This window comes from Mustelus asterias, chromosome 23 (assembly GCF_964213995.1).
Source record: "Mustelus asterias chromosome 23, sMusAst1.hap1.1, whole genome shotgun sequence".
NCBI classification, from domain to species: domain Eukaryota; kingdom Metazoa; phylum Chordata; class Chondrichthyes; order Carcharhiniformes; family Triakidae; genus Mustelus; species Mustelus asterias.
The window spans coordinates 69,798,089-69,822,348 of NC_135823.1; the positions used below are offsets into that span (position 1 = coordinate 69,798,089).

The 24,260-nt window shown below is 44.2% G+C and overlaps 1 protein-coding gene across 4 annotated transcripts in view; it reads left to right on the forward strand.

Moving 5' to 3' along the window:
• The window catches only part of abcc1 (ATP binding cassette subfamily C member 1 (ABCC1 blood group)), a 110,939-nt gene that overhangs the window by 354 nt on the left and 86,325 nt on the right, over positions 1-24,260 (forward strand). For all 4 annotated transcript variants that reach the window (XM_078240912.1, XM_078240913.1, XM_078240914.1 and 1 more), the window contains exons 2-4: positions 14,564-14,740; positions 19,429-19,554; positions 23,962-24,099. In XM_078240912.1, the coding sequence (XP_078097038.1) occupies positions 14,564-14,740; positions 19,429-19,554; positions 23,962-24,099 (441 nt within the window). The remainder of the gene's footprint in view (positions 1-14,563; positions 14,741-19,428; positions 19,555-23,961; positions 24,100-24,260) is intronic.

Sequence of the window (24,260 nt, forward strand, 5' to 3'; positions counted from 1 at the left end):
CAAATGGCAGAGAAGCTGAAGTCAGCGGGTAAGCTGTGACAGATGAAGATGTGGGGGGGGAGGGGGGGAAGATAGATGGGAGAGAGTAAAATTGGGAAAAGAGAAGCAAAAGGGATAAAATAGGGGGGAAATCGTGGGGGAAAAGAAAAATAAAGAATAAAAGGTAGAGGACAGTTAAAAAAGTAGAATGAAAACAAAGGGGTCAAGGTGGGGTAGAGCTAATCATCTGAAGTTATTGAATTCAATGTTACCCTACATATAAATATCTCCCACTTTCTATGCCTTTTAGCTTTGACAAAGGGCTCATCTGGGCTCGAAACGTCGGCTCTTTTCTCTCCTTACAGATACTGCCAGACTGCTGAGATTTTCCAGCATTTTCTCTTTTGGTTTCAGATTCCAGCATCTGCAGTAATTTGCTTTTATCCATTATGTTAAAGACACTTGTATAATTGCAAGTTGTTTTCTCTATAACTTTTCACATCTCTATGACTTTGGGAAATCGTTTTAATCTCTAGTTTCACCTGAAATTATTTTAATTTTTTATATGTTTCTTAACTGACCATCTTAAACCCCTGATAGCCATGTGTTACAAAGGGTTGGGTCTTGTCCCATTTTGACCAATAGGGTTGGCCTTGCTAAGCAGTTAAATAATGAGATTGGGGCGGCACGGTAGCACAGTGGTTAGCACTGCTGCTTCACAGCTCCAGGGACCTGGGTTCGATTCCCGGCTTGGGTCACTGTCTGTGTGGAGTTTGCACGTTCTCCTCGTGTCTGCGTGGGTTTCCTCCGGGTGCCCCGGTTTCCTCCCACATTCCAAATGTGCGGATTAGGTTGATTGGCCATGCTAAATTGACCCTTAGTATCCTGAGATGCGTAGGTTAGAGGGATTAGCGGGTAAATATGTAGGGATATGGGGGTAGGGCCTGGGTGGGATTGTGGTCGGTGCAGACTCGATGGGCCAAATGGCCTCTTTCTGCACTAGGGTTTCTGAGATGTATCAAGATCTTTAATGTTTATTTACTATAAAATTGAGATTTGTTTATTTTTGATGAAATGTGTAATATGTGCGCACGATGAAATACTTAGATTTCAGGAATGTTATATTTTGTAAATAATCATGTAACGATCATAAGACATGTGGGTGGCACAGTGGTTAACACTGCTGCCTCACAGCACCAGAGACCCGGGTTCAATTCCGGCCTCGAGTCACTGTCTGTGTGGAGCTTGCACATTTTTCCTGTGTCTGCGTGGGTTTCCTTTGGGTGCTCCGGTTTCTTCCCACGCTCCAAAGACATGCGGTTGATTGGCCACGCTAAATTGACCCTAGTGTCAGGGGATTACCAGGGTAAATAAATGGGGTTAGGGGGATAGGGCCTGGGTGGGATTGTAGTGGGTGTAGAATCGATGGACCAAATGGCCTCCTCCTGCACTGTATGGATTCTATGTCCACTTTATTTGAATTGTAGTAGTGGTTAAATAATGTTAGGTCTTTACTATTTGGGTTTGGCAAGGAATGGTTTCCAGTGAAACTATAAATATGAAGCACAAGACTCGGATTCGGGAATACAAATAACCTGCAACATGATTGTAGATGGACAGTTCGTTGTCATTTTTCTCTCCCGGGATTTGAGATTGTTGTATGTAGGAGGCAATTGCTGGTTGTTCTGATGAAATGTTTACCCATGAAGATAACTGTGTGTAGATAGGATTCATTGTGCAGATAAGCAATGTAGCAACTACCAACAAGCTAAAGATGGAGAAAGTAGAGCTCGTATGGGCGGCAAGGTGGTACAGTGGTTAGCACTGCTGCCTCACAGCGGCAGGGGCCTGCATTCGACTCCCAGCTTGGGTCGGTGTCTGTGTGGAGTTTGCACATTCTCCCCATTTCTGCATGGGTTTACTCTGGGTGCTCCCGTTTCCTCCCACAGTCCGAAAGACGTGCAGGTTAGGTGGATTGTACTAAATTTTTGTACTGAATTAGGTTATTGTGCCATTTTTTTAAGTGAATATCTGAGCCATCAAGCCATAACTAAAATTGAATATAAATAAATGTCATCAGCCTACATTAGTCTGTTTCGGAACAGTCTATTGAAACACTATCTTTGTAGTATCTCCGGGCAGGCTGCGTGTGAATGATTTTTAATACATTATGCAGTAGGTGAATTAAAAATAAAAAATGCATTAAAAGAAAAAAGGCATGCATCCTGGGAACTGGGCCGATGCTCTGTGGTTATGAATGGTTTGCTGGATAGTGTCGGGGTCATTTTGTGAGGCTTAAATGCCAAAGCAGATCTTTCATGGACTGGGCGTGGGTCAGGGAATTGGAGCAAGTGTTAACATCAATTCAGGTCCACACATCACAAGACTCCACTTTGAGCTCCTGAAACATCATCCCTTATATAGCTGTGTCAGTTTTCAGAGATCATAGCAATTCAGTACTGGAAACATGAGGCTGATGGTCCTCTAGGGTGGCACGGTGGCACAGTGGTCAGCACTGCTGCCTCACAGCGACACGGTGGCACAGTGGTTAGCACTGCTGCCTCACAGCGCCAGGGACCCGCATTTGATTCCTGGCTTGGGTCACTGTCTGTGTGGAGTCTGCACGTTCTCCCCATGTCTGCGTGGGTTTCCTCCGGGTGCTCCATTTTCCTCCCACAGTCTGAAAGCTCGTGATTCCAAATAAACCTGTTGGACTTTAACCTAGTGTTGTGAGACTTCTAACTGTGCCCACCCCAGTTCAACGCCGGCATTTCCACATCAGTCCTGAATAAAGGAATACGTATTTTTTTCAAAACAAATTGTTCCCTTAACGCAACCTGTCAAACTAGAAGAGTCGGGTCTGAAGGGCACACTGCGACTGTCTGTTTGGGGTAGTCATGATGCATCAGTAGCTGAGTCTTTGTTATAATCCTTTTGCAACAAACTTGTTCATATCTCCAGTGGAAGATCTGTTATAATTGGAGGAATTGTATTCTAGATGGGTACATTTCTTGAAATACGTGACTGTACTTTAATTGCAAAACGTTTGTGATGTGCTGTTATGCATAGTGAAACAAAAAGGCATCTGATATTGGTGAAGTTCCCCTCTGTCCCCCTCCACTTGGGAATTTTCACCATGTGAGCAATTGATGGTCACATGAATTTAAAAAGTTCAACAGACTTTCTATAATTGAGTCCTTCGAGGTTGTGATGATTTAAAGTTTGCAAATGGCTTTTGGCTAACAAGACTTTTGGCATGCTGGCCTTCATCAGTCAGCGCATTGAGTATAGAAGTTGGGAAGTTATGTTGCAGTTGTACAGGATGTTGGTGAGGCCGCACCCGGAGTATTGTGTTCAGTTTTGGTCGCCTTGCTATAGGAAAAATATTACTAAACTGGAGAGAGTGCAGAAGAGATTTACAATGATGTTGCCAGGACTCAAGGGACTGATTTAAAGGGAGAGATTGGACAGGCTAGGACTTTCTTCTTTGGAGTGTCGGAGACTGAGGGGTGATCTTATAGAGGTGTATAAGATCATGAGAAGCATGGATAGGATGAATTCACTGTGTTTTTCCAAGGGTTGGGGAATTGAGAACTAGAGGGCATAGGTTTATATTAAGAGGGGAAAGAATTAATGGGAACCTGAGGAGCAACTTTTTTTTTTACAGAGGGTGGTATGTATCTGGAATGAGCTGTCGGAGGAAGTGGTTGAGGCAGGGACATTTAAAAGGCATTTGGACAGATACGTGGACAGGAAAGGTTTAGAGGGATATGGACCAAATGCAGGCAAATGGGGTTAGCTTAGATGGGCATTTTGGTTGGCATGGACCAGTTTGGGCTAAAGGGCCTGTCTCTGCCGTAGATTCTATGAAGAGTAAGTGAGCTTTGCTATGCTTTGGAATGGAATGAGGGGGTGGGGGTGAGTTAATAGGTTGTGATGAACAAAGCATCGTAGCTGTGAGGGACAGCTCGGTGGATAGGATATTAGGATGTAGATAGGCTGGAAAATTGGGCGGGGATCCTGGATTCAGGATTCAATCCTGGACCGGGGAGCGGCGCGGGCTTGGAGGGCCGAAGGGCCTGTTCCTGTGCTGTATTGTTCTTTGTTCTTTGTTCTTTGTTCTTTGTTCTTTGTTCTTTGTTCTTTGTTCTTTGTCTGTATAGCGCGCAAGAAACAATACTTTTCGCTGTATAATATATGTGACAAATCAAAATCAAAGCTGTATTGTGAGTCCAACTGATAACCTTAAAGTGTTGGGGTATAGGGAGGGGTGGAGTTAGCAAAGAAAGCATGTTGTCATATGTACAGTTGTTGAGAAGTCTTTGGACTTGATATATTACTTAGAAATATTGAATTGCAAGGGGCATGTCAACCTATGGTCCTTTCTTTGGTTCTGGAGACTGGGCCAACCCACTGACGTTACCAACCATGAGATCCTGGTACCTTGCGGGTAATTGTAACAAAGCCAGGCATTGAACCTTCGCGGGGAGGGCAATAGTTTTAGCAGCACGTATCCCAAGTAGCTGCGCTGTCCTCGAGGTGTGATCTGACTTGTGCTTGGTACGACATTTCCTTCACTGTAGTTGAACAGGGGATTGAAATTCTCTCTCATGAACCCAAGCACCTTTGATGCCTGGGCTGCTACTTGTTGACTTTATATACTCCATTTTGGATGTGGATTCTTTTGTAACTATAAAGATGGGGGAATCATGCATTGTGGAATTGGTCATTGATGGGCATCGATTATGACTGGTTTGCGTGCTGTTGCATTTCTCTACGTTGAATTTCATTCCCATATATTGGCGCGTTTTGATGAGTTTATTTAGGTCTTCCTGGGGGATAATGTCCCCTGCTGCTTCAGTAATGGTTCTGTAGACCAGGCAGTCATCTGCAAAGAGTCTGATCTGGCCAGGGGTGGCATGGTGGCACAGTGGTTAGCACTGCTGCCCCACAGCGACACGGTGACACAGTGGTTAGCACTGCTGCCTCACAGCACCAGAGACCCGGGTTCGATTCCCGGCTTGGGTCATTGTTTGTGTAGAGTTTGCACATTCTCCCTGTGTCTGCTTGGGTTTCCTCCGGGTGCTCCGGTTTCCTCTCTCAGCCTGAAAGACATGCTGATTAGGTGCATTGGCCATGCTAAATTCTCCCTCCGTGTACCCGAACAGGCGCCGGAGTGTGGCGACAAGGGGATTTTCACAGTAACTTCATTGCAGTGTTAATGTAAACCTTATTTGTGACACTAATAAATAAACTTTAAACTTTAACTTTATTCATAACGAGAAGGATGGTAAGGATGTGTTGTGATTCTGTTGATCTGGCTTTACTAAGGCTGTGTTGCTTATCAATAAGAATACCTTACCCTTCGCGATATCTCATTCACTGACTATCAGTGATATTTTCTAGTCATTTACAGCAAGCACGAGTGAGAGAAATAGGTTGGTAGTCTGCTGGATCAGTGGGTGGGTGGGGCAGGGGGGGTTGGGGTGGAGGGGGTGTCCTTGTGAATTGGAGATACATTAGCTCATTGCCAGTTGACAAGTAAATGTCCTGTGTTCACAGATTGTTGAAAAATGTACTGTAACATGGTGCATGCTCACTTGCCACAGTCTTAACTGTACCACTCCCTTCAGGACCACAGCCTATAAATGGATTGTCTTTAAGAGAGAGAGAGATAGATAAGGGGATCAGGGGTTATGGGGAAAAGACAGGAGAATGGGGATGAGAAAAACATCATCCATGATTGAATGGCAGAGCAGACTCAATGGGCTGAGTGGTCTAATTCTGCTCCTATGTCTTCTGGTCTTATGGATCATTGGAAGAGTTTCTCAACACCTTTTGTTGTAATTATGGGGTGGAATTCTCCCAACCAGCCCACGGCAGGTTTGGTGACAGCTGGGAGTGGTGGCAGTCAAATAATTGGAACCCCATCAGCATAACATCACACTGGAATTCTCCCAGTGGCAGGTTGCTCTCCCTATTGGTAAGTGATGCAAAACAATATTTGCATCTTATGAATGCTCATTAAAACTGCTGCTCACTGGCATCCTATCAGGCCTTCCAATATTGCGCCACATCAGGAAATTGCATTGGCATCAACCCCGATTACTGATGAGTGATGTGCACAAGGCTGTCCTCACTTCACCAGAGACTCCAGGGTGAGTGCAACAACTTTCTGCCATAATGCTGCGCTGCTCCTGATGCACTGTTCACCACTCAGTCATAGAGGTTTACAGCATGGAAACAGGCCCTTCGGCCCAACTTGTCCATTCCACCCCTTTTTTTAACCCCTAAGCTAGTCCCAATTGCCTGTGTTTGGCCCATATCCCTCTATACCCATCTTACCCATGTAACTGTCTAAACGCTTTTTAAAAGACAAAATTGTACCCGCCTCCACTACTACCTCTGGTAGCTTGTTCCAGACACTCACCACCCTGTGTGTGAAAAAATTGCCCCTCTGGATCCTTTTGTATCTCTCCACTCTCACCTTAAACCTATGCCCTCTATTTTAGACTCCCCTACCTTTGGGAAAAGATATTGACTATCTCGTTGATCTACGCCCCTCATTATTTTATAGACCTCTATAAGATCACCCTAAGTCTGCTATGCTCCAGAGAAAAAAGTCCCAGTCTATCCAGCCCCTCCTTATAACTCAAACCACCAAGTCCTGGTAGCATCCTAGTAAATCTTTTCTGCACTCTTTCTAGTTTAATAATATCCTTTCTATAATAGGGTGACCAGAACTGTACACAGTATTCCAAGTGTGGCCTTACCAATGTCTTGTACAACTTCAGCAAGACGTCCCAACTCCTGCATTCAATGTTCTGACCAATGAAACCAAGCATGCTGAATGCCTTCTTCACCACTCTGTCCAACTGTGACTCCACTTTCAAGGAGCTATGAATCTGTACCCCTAGATCTCTTTGTTCTATGACTCTCCCCAACGCCCTACCATTAACTGAGTAAGTCCTGCCCTGGTTCGATCGACCAAAATCACTCGCATTTATCTGAATTAAACTCCATCTGCCATTCGTCAGCCCACTGGCCCAATTGATCAATATCCCACAGACCGGTTCCTGCCTCCATCTCCGTGTCGAGGTGGTCTTCATGGACCGCCCCGTACAGCTGGACTCATGGACCCTCCTGTGTCACTGAGTTGTGTCAGTATTGTTTCTGGAGTTGGAGAGTACTGGGGTCTCCTTTCCCCTGGTGCCACACACCACTGTCTATGTGGACAACACTGCCCTATGGGACTCCTGCTGCCAACGCCGGGGGGGGGGAAGAGAGATGGCAGTGGCCTAATGAAGGCAAGGAGGGCAGACCATGGGGTAGTGAATGTTCACGGCATGATGGCATGCAGAGGGACAGGGAGGTGGGTGAAGGAGATGAACATTGGAAGGCAGAGGTAAGCCCGAGGGGAGGGAAGCTGGGCCCCAGCAAGGCTGCGTGAAAAACTCTCAAACAAGGGGGTCAAAGGGATACCACATTTTTAACTGGAATTGGATGAGTGGAGACTCCAGAGGCGGTGGATAGAGGTCCAAGTGGGACAGGTGTACTCGCAGGTGATGGGAGCAGCAGGGGGAGGTGATTGAATTAACGAACAAACCTCTTCTTGAGGTTGCTAGCTTTTTCCCTCCTGGATTGCTGAGATCCTGCATGGTCTGGTGAAGGCAGGTGGGCTGGAGAGAGAGAGAGACGAGTGTGCTGGGCTGGTTTTTAGATATGGTGCTGGGATCTTCAAACCAGTTGGCTGAGACTGGTGGACGAATTAGTTGCCGGCAGCCAGGAGAGCCAAAGAGGAACTCGCTGGTGCGTAATTAATGAGTTTCCAAGTGCAAAAATTGCGCTATTCTAGTTGGCAGGACCGGAACTTCTGGAGCCACCCACCACCACACTTCGTCTCAAACTGGGAGAATTCCACCCATGATATCAGGCATATTTTTGTAAAGCTTCCCTTGTACTGCAGGTTCGTGCTCTGGTGGTCAGATTTCTTCCCTGAAGACACTCTGGGACTGCGAGCTTAGATCTTCAGCTTTTCCCTTGCTTGGTCTGTCTTGTGTGTTTCACATACTTTGTCTTTTTATGATAAGCTGGATATTTTAAACACTTTGCCAAATTCAGGATTACAGCATTCCACTTTTAATAAGCTTAAATCCATAAACCGTTTGAAGTAGATTCATTGTTAGACACCAGATTCAGTGGTCATATCTAAGCTATGATTACAGGTTTAATATTTTAAATATGTTCTGTTGCGCTGTGGCTTTGTGTTGTGAGAAAAAGCATGGAATGCAGAGAGAGATCTGGACACCGTTAAACAACAGTTAGTCCAAAATAAAAACTGTCAACAAAGCACGATCTGTGTGAGAGAAACTGAGTTAACATTTCAGGTTGATGACTTTTCAGCAGAACTGATGAAAAAGGCTTTGATGAAATGGGTTCTTAGCAAGTACAGAGGCAGGGGGATAGTGGTGGAGGATACACAAGTGCAGGTCAGTAATTGGGTACAAGGTAGAACATTGAAAAACTACAGCACAAACAGGCCCTTGGGCCCGCAAGTTGTGCCGGTCATGTCCCTACCTACCTAGGTAAGAGTGATTAAATGACAAAAGGTGCGAGGGGGAGAGAGAGGGTGTTTTGATAAATAAGTTAAAAAAAAAATAGATCCAGGAGAGGTGTGAATGGCAAAAACAGAATCATCACGAACAACAAAAGGGAGCAGAAGTTATAATCTAAAATTGTTGAGTTCAGTCTCGACTCTGGAAGGCTGTAGAGCAATAGGTCGAGAGAGATGAGGTAATGCTGTTCAAGCTGGCATTGAGCTTCATTGGAACAGTGGAGGAGGCGGAGTACAGAAATGGGAAAGGGAAGCAAGATGTCAGGTGGTGGCCACCTATTTTGGAGCGCTGGGTGGGGATCAAGATTGTGAAGTGAACTGCAAGTGTTCCGCAAAGTGGTCACCCAATCTGCATTTGGTATCCCCAATGTAGAGACTATGGGGCGGCATGGTGGCACAGTGGTTAGCACTGCTGCCCCTCAGCTCCAGGGACCTGGGTTCGATTCCCGGCTTGGGTCACTGTCTGTGTGGAGTTTGCACATTCTCTCCTCGTGTCTGCGTGGGTTTCCTCCGGGTGCTTCGGTTTCCTCCCACAGTCCAAACATGTGCGGGTTAGGTTGATTGGCCATGCTAAAAATTGCTCCTTAGTGTCCTGAGATGCGTAGGTTAGAGGGATTAGCGGGCAAATATGTAGGGATGTGGGGGTAGGGCCTGGGTGGGATTGTGGTCGGTGCAGACTCAATGGGCCAAGTGGCCTCTTTCTGCACTGTAGGGTTTCTATGATTTCTATGAAAACTTGATCTTGAGATTGCTGGGCTGCTGCTGCTTACGGGCATTGAGCTTTAGTAATTAATGATATGTCCTTCCCTCCCTCCCATCGCTCATTCCCCTCCATCAACCCCTCCGTTTACAAAAAGACGACGAGAACCATTTTGTTCAATTAAAAAAAAAGTTTAATTGACTGTTGTGTGAAACTGATATATTTTATTGCAAGAAATTTAGAAAAGTTGAAGTAGTTATTAGATGAAATGTTATCCTGCAGCTGCTAATGTTAAATGTCAACATTGTATCAGATACCATTAACTAGGTTAATAAATGTTTACATTAAAGTTTACAAAATTCTTAAATTTATTGAAACATCAGAACACAATACAATTTGAAATTCTACAGATGTCTCATTGAGACATCAAAACACAACATTTAAATAGGAAACAATTAGAACTGAATAACATTATTGAAGAAGACATATACCATTGATAAATACAAATAAAAAAACAGATGTTACATCTTACAATAAGTCATTATAGCTGCACAGAACAGCTTAAAAAAGGAGCATGCAATAGGAGGAGGGAGTGGTAAAGGTAGCAGTGTTGGAGGGATGGGAGAGGAACCCTAATTCCTCCTGCCTTACCCCTGGACCCTTCTCCACCCAAGTGACATAATCGCCTGCATCCCTGATGGCATTGCATCTTTCGCAGCAGCAACTGGAACATGTTGAGTTACATAATAATATGATGCAGGTTTAAACAGTATTTTCACAAGAGTCCAGTAATAAATATTAAGTGATAATTATTCCCATAAAGATAACATTTGAAGTAACATCAAGGGAAAGAACAAAAAAAACCAGTTAAAATACCTTTATAACAGTTGTCAGACTTATTGCTTCCTCTATATGGCAAATGGAGTATAACGTTGAGAAATGCGAGGTTATACACTTTGGAGGAAATAATAACAAATGGGATTATTATCTCAATGGAAACAAATTAAAACATGCTACCGTGCAAAGGGACCTGGGGGTCCTTGTGCATGAGACGCAAAAGCCCAGTCTGCAGGTACAACAGGTGATCAAGAAGGCAAATGGGCTGTTGGCCTATATTGCGAAGGGGATAGAATATAAAAGCAGGGATGTCTTGATGCACCTGTACAGGGCACTGGTGAGGCCGCAGCTGGAATACTGTGTGCAGTATTGGTCCCCTTATATGAGGAAGGATGTATTGGCATTGGAGGGAGTGCAGAGAAGGTTCACCAGGTTGATACCGGAGATGAGGGGTTTGGATTATGAGGAGAGGCTGAGGAGATTGGGTTTGTACTCGTTGGAGTTTAGAAGGATGAGGGGGGATCTTATGGAGACTTATAAGATAATGCGGGGGCTGGATAGGGTGGAGGCGGAGAGATTCTTTCCACTTAGTAAGGAAGTTAAAACTAGAGGACACAGCCTCAAAATAAAGGGGGGTCGGTTTAAGACGGAGTTGAGGAGGAACTTCTTCTCCCAGAGGGTGGTGAATCTCTGGAATTCTCTGCCCACTGAGGTGGTGGAGGCTACCTCGCTGAATATGTTTAAAGCGTGGATGGATGGATTCCTGATCGGTAAGGGAATTAAGGGTTATGGGGATCGGGCGGGTAAGTGGTACTGATCCACGTCAGATCAGCCATGATCTTATTGAATGGCGGGGCAGGCTCGAGGGGCTAGATGGCCTACTCCTGCTCCTATTTCTTATGTTCTTATGTATTGCTGCTATTTAAATCTCTGTCTTCAATGGGCATTCTGTTTGTTCCCTCGTCACAAGGGGTCATGGTTACTCAGAAACTGTGCCCCACTTTGCCCTGTGCAAACTGTCCCAAAGCAGACCCGAGGCTGCTGGTGGTAATGGAAATTTCTTTGCGTTCTTTGAACGCAGTTAGGTATATAATTTTTTCTCTTGGTATGAGTGGGCCATGGTTTCCCACCGATAAACAGAAGTTATGGGTCTTGGGGAGGACTGCAGGCGGGGAGCAGAGTTTGGGGTGGGTCAGTGCTATAGTCAACCAGAAGCTCAAAGTGGTTTTAATTCTTCTTATCTTTTCTGGATAACTATTACACAGTCTGAACTATTCGAAGTTTGCAATTTAAATTGAATTATCAGAGGTACCCAGGGCAGGACAATTGCCCATCTGCAGTTTGATTTGATTCATTATTGTCACATGTATTGGTATACAGTGGAAAGTATTGTTTCTTGCGCACTATACAGACAAAGCATACCGTTCATAGAGAAGGAAAGGAGATGGTACAGAATGCAGTGTTACAACCATAGCTAGGCTGTAGAGAAAGATCAACTTAATATAAGGTAGGTCCATTCAAAAGTCTGATGGCAGCAGGGAAGAAGTTGTTCTTGAGTCGGTTGGTACGCGATCTCAGACTTTTGTATCTTTTTCCCGATGGAAGAAGGTGGAAGAGAGTTCCGGGGTGTGTGGGGTCCTTGATTATGCTGGCTGCTTTGCCGAGGCAGTGGGAGTGTGGACAGAGGCAGTGGATGGGAGGCTGGTTTGCGTGATGGACTGAGCTTCATTCACGACTCTTTGTAGTTTCTTGCGGTCTTGGGCAGAGCAGGAGCCCATACCAAGCTGTGATACAACCAGAAAGAATGCTTTCTATGGTGCATCTGTAAAAATTGGAGAGAGTTGTAGCGGACTTGCCAAATTTCCTTAGCCTTCTGAGAGAGTAGAGGCGTTGGTGGGCTTTCTTGACTATAGTGTCGGCATGGGAGGGACCAGGACAGGTTGTTGGTGATCTGGACACCAAGCTCTTGACCATTTCCACTTCATACCCGTTGATGTAGACAGGAGCATGTCCTCCACTGTGCTTCCTGAAGTCGCTGACTGCAGGGGTTTTTTCAGAGGCTAAGTATTGAGTTTAACTTTAGCTAATACAAAGACTCGCGACTGCAGCATCCTGGTGAAAGACGTTTCTTTATTGACCAATGTAGGCTGGGCGGTCCAACACTTCTCTGAAGTTACATCACAGTGACAGTACAATTATACATCTTCCAAAATAAATTTTACCCGCCTTCTGCCTCATCATGATCCAATCATCACTAGTAAAGTTGGGTGCATAAACGCTTAATCAGCATTACTCAGCAGTTGAGTGGCAAATCAATAATGACAGAGTTCCTTAACAAATGAGTGACAAATGTTATACAGGTAGTCAGTCGTGTGTTTCACTGTAAACTAGCATCAGTAGGTACTGGACATAAACTATCATGGTGACCAGTCTATTAAATGACTCAAGTCTAGATATGTGATTAAGGATGTTTAAATGTTCCATCCTTGCTACCAGTGTGGTTTGGCCAAACTCTTTCCTTCCCTGATGGGTATAAATTCTGGAGTATTGAGTCAATGAAATCCCTTTGTGGTGGGGTTATCTGATTCACCTTGAATTTACTGTCAGTAGCTTGTACTGATACGAATACACCTTCCAACTCTCAAGTAAATGTTCTTACATAATATGGGAAATAAAAAATCAAAACTAAAACTGCTATTTCTACCAAAGACAAAGAAACCATTCACTTTGCAACACTCAGTAGCTGAATTCAAGGACATTCTCAGGCAATGTAAGAAACATTTTCCTTATGAATGTTGAGGGCAACTATTTGGGACATTGACCCCAGTCCCCAGAAAAGTCTATACTGCTGGAAGAACCGACTTTGAGGGGAGTACAGGAACAGAGGGACCTCGGGGTTCAAGTGCATTATTCTGTGAAGGTGGTCAGGCAGGTTAGCACAGTTCAGAAGGCTTATAGGACTCCATAGAACCATAGAAAATTACAGTTCAGAAACAGGCCTTTTGGCCCTTCTTGTCTGTGCCGAACCATTTTATGCCTAGTCCCACTGACCTGCACTTGGACCATATCCCTCCACACCCCTCTCATCCATGAACCCGTTAAATGTTAAAAGTGACCCCGCATTTACCACTTTATCCGGCAGCTCATTCCACACTCCCACCACTCTCTGCGTGAAGAAGCCCCCCCTAATATTCCCTTTAAACTTTTCTCCTTTCACCCTTAACCCATGCCCTCTGGTTTTTTTCTCCCCTAGCCTCAGTGGAAAAAGCCTGCTTGCATTCACTCTATCTATACCCATCAAAATCTTATACGCCTCTATCAAATCTCCCCTCAATCTTCTACGCTCCAGGGATTAAAGTCCCAACCTATTCAATCTCTGTCTGTAACCCAGCTTCTCAAGTCCCGGCAACATCCTTGTGAACCTTCTCTGCACTCTTTCAACCTTATTTACATCCTTCCTGTAACTAACTCTTGGGTTTATGTATACATGATGTGGAGATGCCGGCGTTGGACTGGGGTAAGCACAGTAAGAAGTCTCTCAACACCAGGTTAAAGTCCAACAGGTTTATTTGGTAGCAAATGCCATAAGCTTATGGTATTTGCTACCAAATAAACCTTTTGGACTTTAACCTGGTGTTGTGAGACTTCTTACTTTATGTATACAGGCATAGAGAATAAAAGCAAGGGAGTAATGCTACACCTCTACAAATCATTGGTCAGACCACATTTGGAGTATTGGATTCAGTTCTGGGCACCTTATTTAAGGAAGGATGTTGAAGTCCTAGAGAGGATTGCAAAGGAGATTTACCAGAATGATACCAAGAATGAGCAATTTTAGATACAAGGAATGATTAGAGAAATTGGGCTTATTCTTCTTGGAGCAGAGATGATTAAGCGGTGGCCTTATGAGGTGTACAAAATGATGAACAATTTTGACAGGGTAAAGAAGGGGGTATTCTGTTTTCACTAGTTGTTGTCACTGACTCGGGGTCACAATTTCGAGATGGTCAGCGAGAGAGTTAGGAGTGAGATGAGGAGAAACTTCCTTACTCAGAGTTTTTGGGATTTGGAATGTGCTGCCTGGGAGAGTGGTGAAGGCAGATTGCATAAGAGGTTTCAAAAGAGTTGGATACATATTTGAAAGTGATGGATTTAGAGGGCTATGGAGGTAGGGCTGGAGAATGGGACTCGCTGGGTAGCTCTTTCAGGAGACGTTGCAGACCTGATGGGGCTGAATGGCCTCCTTCTGTGCTGTAAAATTCTGTGATTCTGACTGTGCTCATCTTTGAGAAGGTGAAACAGTGTTCTGCTGTGCCATTGTGTTCAACCTGAGCAGACAGACTGATTGCACTCACATCCATGAATGTACCTTGATTTAAAGTGAAAAATCTGTTCTGTTTTGTATGTTAACTTGTTCATTTTGTATATTGCAGGATTCAAATCAAACCTGGCATACAGATAATCCTGATTTTACACACTGCTTCCAACAAACCGTCTTAGTCTGGATTCCTTGTATCTACATCTGGATTTGTTTTCCATTCTACTTTCTGTTTCTTCGTAATCATGACCGGGGTTATATCAGAATGTCACTTCTCAATAAAGTAAAAACGGTAAGAGATACAGCTGTTTAGTTGCTCCGCAGTATAAATTTCTTCACACACAAATGTTTTCTTTTTTGGTTCATGGCCGTTGGGTGTTGCTGGTAAGGCCAGGATTTATTGACCATTCCTAATTTCCCCTGGAAGGGTGGTGGTGAGCTGCTTTTTGAATACAATCATAGAATCCCACAGTGCCATTCGGCCCATCAAGTCTGCACCAACCACAATCCCATCCAGGTCCTATTCCCATAACCCCATGCATTTACCCTAGCTAGTGCCCCTTTCACTAAGGGGCAATTTAGCATGGCCAATCCTCCTAACCTGCACATCTTTGGACTGTGGGAGGAAACCGGAGCACCCGGAGGACACGCAGACACGGGGAGAACGTGCAAACGCCACACAGACTCAAGCCGGGAATCGAACTCGGGTCCCTGGTGCTTTGAGGCAGTAGTGCTAACCACTGTGCCACCGTGCCGCCCCATATTGCAGTCTGTGTGGTGTGTGTGCACCCACGGTGCTGTTAGGTAGGGAGTTCCAGGATTTTGATCCAGCAGTAGTGAAGGTGAGAGGATCTATCTCCAAGTCAGGCTGGTGTGCGATTTTGGAGGTGGTGTTATTTCCATGCGACTGCTGCCCTTGTTATTAAAAGTAGTAGAAATTGCAATTTTGGGAGATGCTGTCAAAGAAGCTTTGGCGAGTTGGCATTGCGTGCTGCTGTCACATTGTTCTGATACTGATAGATGGGAAGTTAATAAAGCAGCTGCTTTGTCCTCGATACTGTTGAGTGTTGGAGGTGCATTTGCCCAGGCAAATGGGGAGTATTTAGTTGGTGGACAGGTTTCAGGGAGTCTGGAGGGGAGTTACTTGCTACAGAATCTCCAACCTTTGACATGCTCTGTATTTTTGTGGCTGGTCCAGTTAAGTTTAGGGTCAGTATTAATCCCCGGGGTGTTGATGTCGGGGCTTCAGTGTTGGTAATGTTGAATATATTGGGGTGAAACGGTTTGATTTCCTCTTGTTGGAGAAAGTTAGTACTTGGCATTTTTATGGCATTAATGTCACTTGCCACTTAAGAGCCCAAGTTTGAATGTTATCTAGGTTGTTGCCTCTTATCTGCCGCACAGTCTGTTTTAACCCTTATACGGTGGACAAATAACTGCGAGTAGACGTCTTATTAGTACAACCAAGACTTATTTAAACTCACACAATCAATAATCACCCACCCAACCAACGATAAGTTATCTTACAGGAAAATACTAGAATTCAAGTCCATTATAAGACCTTAACTTAACTTTGCGTGACTGGCAAGTACCCAGGCAGATATTGGCCTTTATCTGTGCGCTGATCTCGGTCGTCCTCTGCGTAGTCTGGTCCTTTGGTCTGGTCTGGCACTCTGGCTCTGGTCTGTCTTCCTTCTCGGGTGTGGTGGCTCTCCTCGTGCTGGTCGTCGCTGGTGATGTTCACCGTTGTTGTAGCTCATTCGTGGGGTCAGAGAGAGAGAGATTCCTGGTTGCGCAGCACCCTTTATACCCCGTTGGGTTTCACGCCCCGTTTGGCCATTGCCAATCAATCGATCAGGACTTGATCACCCTGATCGATAAGAGTCCAATCAGGTGCTGCCACACTGATCTCTGGGTGTGTCCCCAACGGCCATGTCTGTAGGTGCTGGGGGCACATAGGTCACACACCTCCCTCCTAAATAAGGAGTCACGGTGCCCTTATGTCTAATAAACAGCCCAGTGTGACCAGAAAGTCCCTTTCATTCTGGAGATGAAGCATATCCTGTTTATTCACACGTCAGGGTTGCAGCCTGTTTGTCTGTCTTTTAAACTGCAGCCTGTCGTTTCAGTTCTTGCCCAATTGTCCCAGAGTGCTTTACAAATCGCCATTTTAGATGGCCCGTTTGGCCACAAGGTGGTGTTGCATGCTGGCACAGATTGCTTTGTCATTTGAGGAATTGAAAATGAAAATGAACATTTGTGCAATCCTGATGGAGGGTAAGGCATTGATGGAGCAGTTGAAGATAGTTGGACCTAGAACCTGAGGTTGAAATGATTGGCCTCGGCCAACCACAACCAACTTCCTTTTTGTTTGATATGATTCCAGCAAGGGGTAGGAGAGCCTATCCCTGAGTCCCGCTGACTTCAGTTTTGCTGCAGCTCCTTGATACCGCACTTGGTTAAATTCTCTCTTGATGTCAAGCACAAACCTCATGAATTCAGCTCTTTTGTCCATGTCTGAACCAAGACTGTAATGAGGTCAAGAGACAGAACTCCAGATTGGGCATTGGTGAATAGGTTGTCAGTGACGCCTTCTATCATTTTATTGATTTCCATCACTTTATTGACTCACCTGATGAAGGAGCAGTGCTCAGAAAGCTCGTGATTCCAACTAAATCTGTTGGACTTTAACCTGGTATCGTGAGACTTTTTATTGATTAAGGGTAAATTAAATGGGCACTGCTCTGATTGGGACTTTTCCTGTTTTTTTGTAGACCGAACATAACTGGGCAATTTTCTACTTTGTCAGGTCGATGCTAGCTTGGTTAGGGCACAGCTGGTTTTGGGCTACGTGTCTTCAGCACTACTGCCAGGATGTTGTCGGGGCCCATAGCCTTTGCTCTATTCAGTGGTCTTACTCTGTGCGATAGCAGGAAACAGCTGAGTTAAATTAGCAGAAGATTGGCATTTGTGATGCTTGGGCCCTTGAGATCCCATCCCATAGATTTTACCCAACTGGGGAAGGTTAAGTATAATAAAATAGAAACTGTCATTTGGATGGTACGGTTTTTTAAAATACTTTTCCATTTCAATCAAATCAAATCCAATTCAGAGTCTCAACAAGTTGAGACATTTCAGATCCAGGCTGACAAGACAGGGCGAGCGACCAAACCACCCTGTCCTGGGCCTGATCTACATGAGCCAAGCTGATTGGAGAAGGGGGAGGTTCCTCCTCCAAGACTTGAGCTCATTTGCATCTTAGCCAAAAGGCCGAGCTGCCGCTTTAAAAAATTGCTTCATATGAAACACATGAAGCTTCAGTGCAACCCAATGACCTCAACCAAGTGCGGCCGACCATGGGCTGCCGACCATACTACACTTGATCTTAGCCAAAAGGCCGATTGGATGATACAGTTACTCGACAGCAGAAAATATTGGAACTGGTGTATATGCAGCTGTTAACTGATGTATTTTCAAAACCCAGAGTTTTCACTCCACGTTGAAGGGATGCGTGTCAAGTGTCCAGAGGGGCAATTTTTTCAGAGGGTGGTGAGTGTCTGGAACAAGCTGTCAGAGGTAGTAGTAGAGGCGGGTACAATTTTGTCTTTTAAAAAGCATTTAGACAGTTACATGGGTACGATGGGTATAGAGGGATATGGGCCAAATGCGGGCAATTGGGACTAGCTTCGGGGTTTTAAAAAAAAAAAGGGTGGCATGGACAAGTTGGGGCGAAGGGCCTGTTTCCATGCTGTAAACCTCTGACTCTATCTACACTTTAGCCACAGAATATGAATTGTATTTTATTTTGATGTATTTTCCTCACAGAAAAGCCCATTTTGTGACTTGCCATGAACAGTGCCACAAGATGATATTTAATGAAAATGGTGCACCTGGTACAGACGGAGAATCCAGAGGCTTGTGCTTTGTTTTAATGTTGACCTGCTGCCTGAAGTCTGATCAACAATTGAACACTGGCCTGACTCTCCTTAATTTTACATTGACTTTGTGGCCTTAACCCTTTTTAATGGAATAATGCATTGTGTATTACTTGTACTCTTTATAAAATAACTCATCATCTGACTTACCATGTAACAACATGGAATATCTGCTCATGACACCAATTTTGTTATTTGGGTTATAATTTTAGGATTTTTCACATCTGAAAATTGATACAGTATTTAAGGATTTATGTTTATTAAAATCAGACAGAGAGAACTCCAGTACCAGGATGTTTCTAGGAATGCAACCTAACAGTATATATTTTTTGTATTCATTGTCGTTTCTGTTTGGCCCGATCCACAACCTTTAATGCTGCTTCATCTCCTATTATGTTCACGGTGACGTTCCACTTCTCCAGCCCTTAAAATTCTGCAATGTAACAGGACTTCCATGGGTGCAAAATGCATGTCACTGAGTTTACACTGAATATGCAACTCTACTTGAGAATCTTGTCAGGGTAGATGGGATTAGGGCGGCACAGTGGTTGGCACAGTGGTTAGCACTGTGGCCTCACGGCACCAGGGACCCGGGTTCGATTCCCGGTTCGGGTCACTGTCTGTGGAGTTTGCACATTCTCCCCGTGTCTGCGTGGGTTTCCTCCGCATGCTCCGGTTTCCCCTCACAGTCCAAAGATGTGCTGGTGAGGTGGATTGGCCATGCTAAATTGCCCCTTAGTGTCAGTGGGATTAGCAGGGTAAATGCACGGGATTTTATGGATAGGGCCTGGGTGGGACTGTGGTTGGTGCAGACACAATGGGCCTCCTGCACTGTTAGGATTCTATGATTATTATGGTTTCACTGCAGACCTTTCGCGGAAACATATTATGTTTTGTGATTTTATCTTTAGATCTTATTTATTTGATTATAATTACAGATCAAGAAACCATTCAGACCATTTTAGTTCATCTATCCATAGAGATTTTGATGGCCCCTCATTGTAGCGGTAATACAGTTTAACTTTTTGTACAATATTTATTGCAGGTTTTGGGATTTGTGCTGTGGATAGTCTGCTGGACAAATCTTTTCTACACTTTCTGGGAAAGAGATCAAGGATTTGGACGAGCTCCTGTTTACATCGTGAGCCCTGCAATACTTGGGGTTACAATGGTAATTACATTGCTGTTTCTAATTTAAGTTGAGAAATTTTATCTCTCCAAAGCATTTTTAAATTTTGGTGCAGGGATTATTTGGAAAGGGGAACTGTAACTAAAAGCTGTTTTTAAAAAATCAACTTGTAACAGACTACTACTCGTTTGAATATCTCCTCCGTGGTTTGCTGATTACACGTAACACTTGGATGATATTGACAAAACCTGAATTCAGTTCAATCTCAATATCCCCAATCTGCTCTTTACGCAAATCCGGCTTGTACACAAAATTCCCTCGCACAATCAATGCTGAGAGTCAAACAAGAACGGGGCGGCACCGCACTTAGCACTGCTGCCTCTCAGCGCCAGGGACGCGGGTTTGATTCCTGGCGTGGATCACTGTATGGAGTCTGCACGTTCTCCCCGTGTCTGCGTGGGTTCCCTCCGGGTGCTCCGGTTTCCTCCCATAGCCGAAAGACTGTACTGGTTAGGTGCATTGGCCGTGCTAAATTCTCCCTCAGTGTACCCGAACAGGCGCCTGAGTGTCCCTCGGGGATTTTCACAGTAACTCCATTGCAGTGTTAATGTAAGCCTACTTGTGACAATAAATAAACTTAAACTTAAAACAAGAACAGCATTGCTGGAAGGTTTTATTGATTTGTACTGGCTTATTTTGACATGGGATGTACATTTTGGATATTCGAAGAAGGCTATTGCCTCTTTGAATAGAATAACGGGAACATTGTGAAAAATGTTCCCTTTTTTATCATAAAATCTAAAAATTGAAGCTGCAATGATTTATTACAAATATGCAATTTATATTATAAATGTTTCATAAGTGAATGTATTTATAGTGTCAGGATTTTTTCATTTTTGATTGGGATGATGTATGGAATTTGCGAAGATCTGTGCAGATACTAAATAAACTTAAAAGTTTATTTATTAGTGTCACAAGTATGCTTACATTAACACTGCAATGAAAATCCCCTAGTCGCTACACTCCGGCGTCTGTTCAGGTACACTGAGGGAGAATTTAGCATGGCTAATGCACCTAACTAGCATGTGTTTCGGACCTTGAGAGGAAACCGGAGCACCCGGAGGAAACCCACGCAGATACGGGGAGAATGTGAAGACTCCACACACACACACACACTGATTCAAACCGGAAATCTAACCCAGGTCCCTGGCGTGTGAGGCAGCAGTGCTAACCACTGTGCCACCAAATTGTCTCAAGCAGAACTGTACTGGCTAAACATAAACCCAAAAAGCATTAAGTTCCATGTTTACAGTCAATTAGTGGGTCACTTTATAGGATGGAAACAACAGCGATATGCATTTTAAAACATCATAAATTACATCCTTGTTCTCTGATCACTCCATGTCCTCGCCCCTCCCTATCCTCCCATTCCTTGAAGTCTTTGAACTCCAATTCTTGCGCATTTATGATTTTACTCCATTTAACATTGGCAGCCATGCTTTAACTGTTTAGCCCTGAAGCTCTGGAATTTCCAACCCAAATCTCTCTGCCACTCTACTTCCCTCTCCATAAACTTGCCTTTTTGACGAAGCTTCAGGCCACCTATCCTCCTTTGACTCTATGTCAAATTTTGATAACGCCCTTATAAAACTCTTTTTGGGGTATTTTTCCAGAAATGTAAGTTGATGCTGATGTTGTCAGCTTCTGGGGAAGTCGTTTTCAATTAAATTGTCCATTTAAAAAGTACTCTTGTGAACTGGTTTCTGTTAGAAATTCAGCCTGTAATAAGTTTGGTGATTATGTATGCTTCAGATAGCCCTTATCCTTACAACAAAGGCAGAGGAAAACTTTGAGGTAATTTGCTTACTTGCGATCATAGTAAATACAGATTAAGAATTGTGGAATGCCAGTTGATCCACTTTTAAAAGCTCCCAAAATAGATCATCTTTGTTTTAAAACAATAAATGTGGGCACTGAAGAACTTGTGAGGTGATGGGGCACGTGAGCACTGAGTCAACAGTTTATGCAAAAACATAATGCAATTATTGCAGATCTAGAGAGTCAAAAACTCTACTTTTAAGGAAGTTGCTTATCTCATCTGTTCCTTCAATATGAGCTGACTTCCAATTCACAGAATGTGTCACTTCTGGTCTTTGCCAATTCATGTTGTTGTTGTTGTTGTTGTTTACATTCTGTCATCACACGCGGCCTGTTAGGGAGCTATCATAGAATCCCTACAGTGCAGAAGGAGGCCACTCAGCCTATCAATTCTGACCAACTCTTCGAAAGAGCATCTTACCCAGGCCCGCCCTATCCCTGTAGCCCCGCACATTTACCATGGCTAATCTACCTAACCAGCACATCTTTGGACTGTGGGAGAAAACCGGAGGAAGCTCATGCAGACACGGGGAGAACGTGCAAACTCCACACAGACAGTCACCCAAGGCTGGAATTGAACTCCGGTCCCTGGCACTGTGAGGTAACAGTGCTAACCACTGTGCCATATAGTTCCATAACCGCCGAAACTGAATTAATCCTAGAGACATGAGATTAAGAAGGAGTTTTTTTTCTGCTATTTATTTTGTCACTGCAGTGTTTGTGCTTAGGTTAGAACCCCTATGGAAATAGCATCTGTTCCTTTCTAAGCCTGGCTGATAATGAACCTGCAAAAATAACAGCTCTCCCTTTCTAACATCTGAAAAACATGACTTTTCAGTAGCATAAAATTAGACTAAAATGCGAAAGCTTAAGATGTCTCTCAAACTGCATGCTTTTACATTTGCCATGTATGACAATAGAAAAGATAACTTCCTGGCTACGTGACCAGGTAGGTGTAAAGGTGAACCAAAGGCACTTTTGCTGTATTTTGTACACCTGAAGCAAATTAATTTTCTATGATTGAAGTGAGAAAGCTTGTGGTATTATTAGTACTTGAATGTTGTTCAGTCTTTTCTCTGAATAAACAAAAGGAATTCCAAGGTTTTATCTCTTGTTGTAGAATGCTTATGTCTGTGTCTTTGGCCCTCATTCAAACTTTAGTTACTTGCCACTGATATCGTCCTTCTCCCAGGCCACTCTGTTGGGTTGAAGCGGCCTACTTGAACCTATGGTATTTTATCCGGCCCCAGGTCGAACTTCCAACCTACTTTCCTTATGATTATAAAGACTGCCTATTTCCAGCTTTTGTAGCATTGCTAGTCTCCACTGTTGTCTTAGCTGATTTGATGGTGAAATCCTTAGAATCCCTCCAGTGCAGAGGGAGGCCATTCAGCCCATCAAGTCTGCACCGACTCTCCGAAAGAGCATCTTAACCAGGCCCACCCCCTGCCCTCTCCCCATAACCCCGCACATTTACCCTGGACTGTGGGAGGGAACCAGAGCACCTGGAGGAAACTCACATTCTCCCTGTGTCTGCGCATGTGTGGAATTTGCACAGTCACCCAAGGCTGGGATTGAACCCAGGTCCCTGGTGCTATGAGGCAACCGTGCTAACTACAAGCCACCGTGCCCACCTCTGTCACTACTATGGCTATTCCAATGCTTTCTCTTGTCTGCTCCTCCCCCATCCTGTACTTCAATTTAAACTTCTAATTCTTGTGTTTGGACCTGTTCTTTGCCTTCTCCCGTCCCTGTTTCTGTGACCTCCTCTGGCCTTGCATTTCTCTGGGAATTTTGCTTTCCTCAGTCTCTAGCCTTTAGCATATCCTCACTTAAGTTAGCTCAGTATTGACCCTCAGGACATCAGTTAGCACAGTCCTGAATTCTGGAAACCTCTCTGTAAACTGCCCTTCCTCTCTCCTCCAGCACGATAGCACAGTAGGGCGGCACGGTAGCATAGTGGTTAGCACTGCTGCTTCACAGCTCCAGGGACTTGGGTTCGATTCCCGGCTTGGGTCACTGCCTGTGTGGAGTTTGCACATTCTCCCCGTGTCTGCGTGGGTTTTCTCCGGGTGCTCCGGTTTCCTCCCACAGTCCAAAGATGCGCGGGTTAGGTTGATTGGCTATGCTAAAATTGCCCCTTAGTGTCCTGGGATGCGTAGATTAGACGGATTAGCGGGTAAAATATGTAGGGATATGGGGGTAGGGCCTGGGTGGGATTGTGGTCGTGCAGACTCAATGGGCCGAATGGCCTCTCTCTGTACTGTAGGGTTTCTATGATTTCCTCTTAAAATGTACATTTTTGATTACGACTTTAGTCATTCCTCCATTATCTCCTAATCTAACCTGATATCAATTTTTTTTTGGCTAATGCAACGTTGGAGGTATTTCTTTGTTAAAGGTGCTATGTAAAATGCAGGTTGTTGTTGTTTTTCTAAGGGCTAGCACACACAAGTTTAACTTGTACGCGTGAGATTTGTGATAAACAATCCACTCAAACCAGCCAGATTGAGGTTAGACTGTGACAATGTGAAGTAACTGTAATAAACAAAAGTTTAATCCTGTTATCAGTTGGTTGCAGTTTTCCTCATCCAGTACGAGAGGCTGAAGGGTGTCCAATCCTCTGCTATTCTTTTGATCTTTTGGCTGCTTGCGTTGCTGTGTGCCATTCCACCACTGAGGTCCAAAATAATGCATACTATTAACCAGGTAAGAACAATTAAAGCATTTACTTTTTTTTTGAAGTGTTGAGGTATTCTTAATAATTGTACACTTGATTTTTTTATATTGAAAGTTTAATTTCAGAGTAGTCTTGTCCATGTTCCCTGTCCCTCGAACCCTCTGTTTCAGGAAGTTTAAGATTGTTGCCA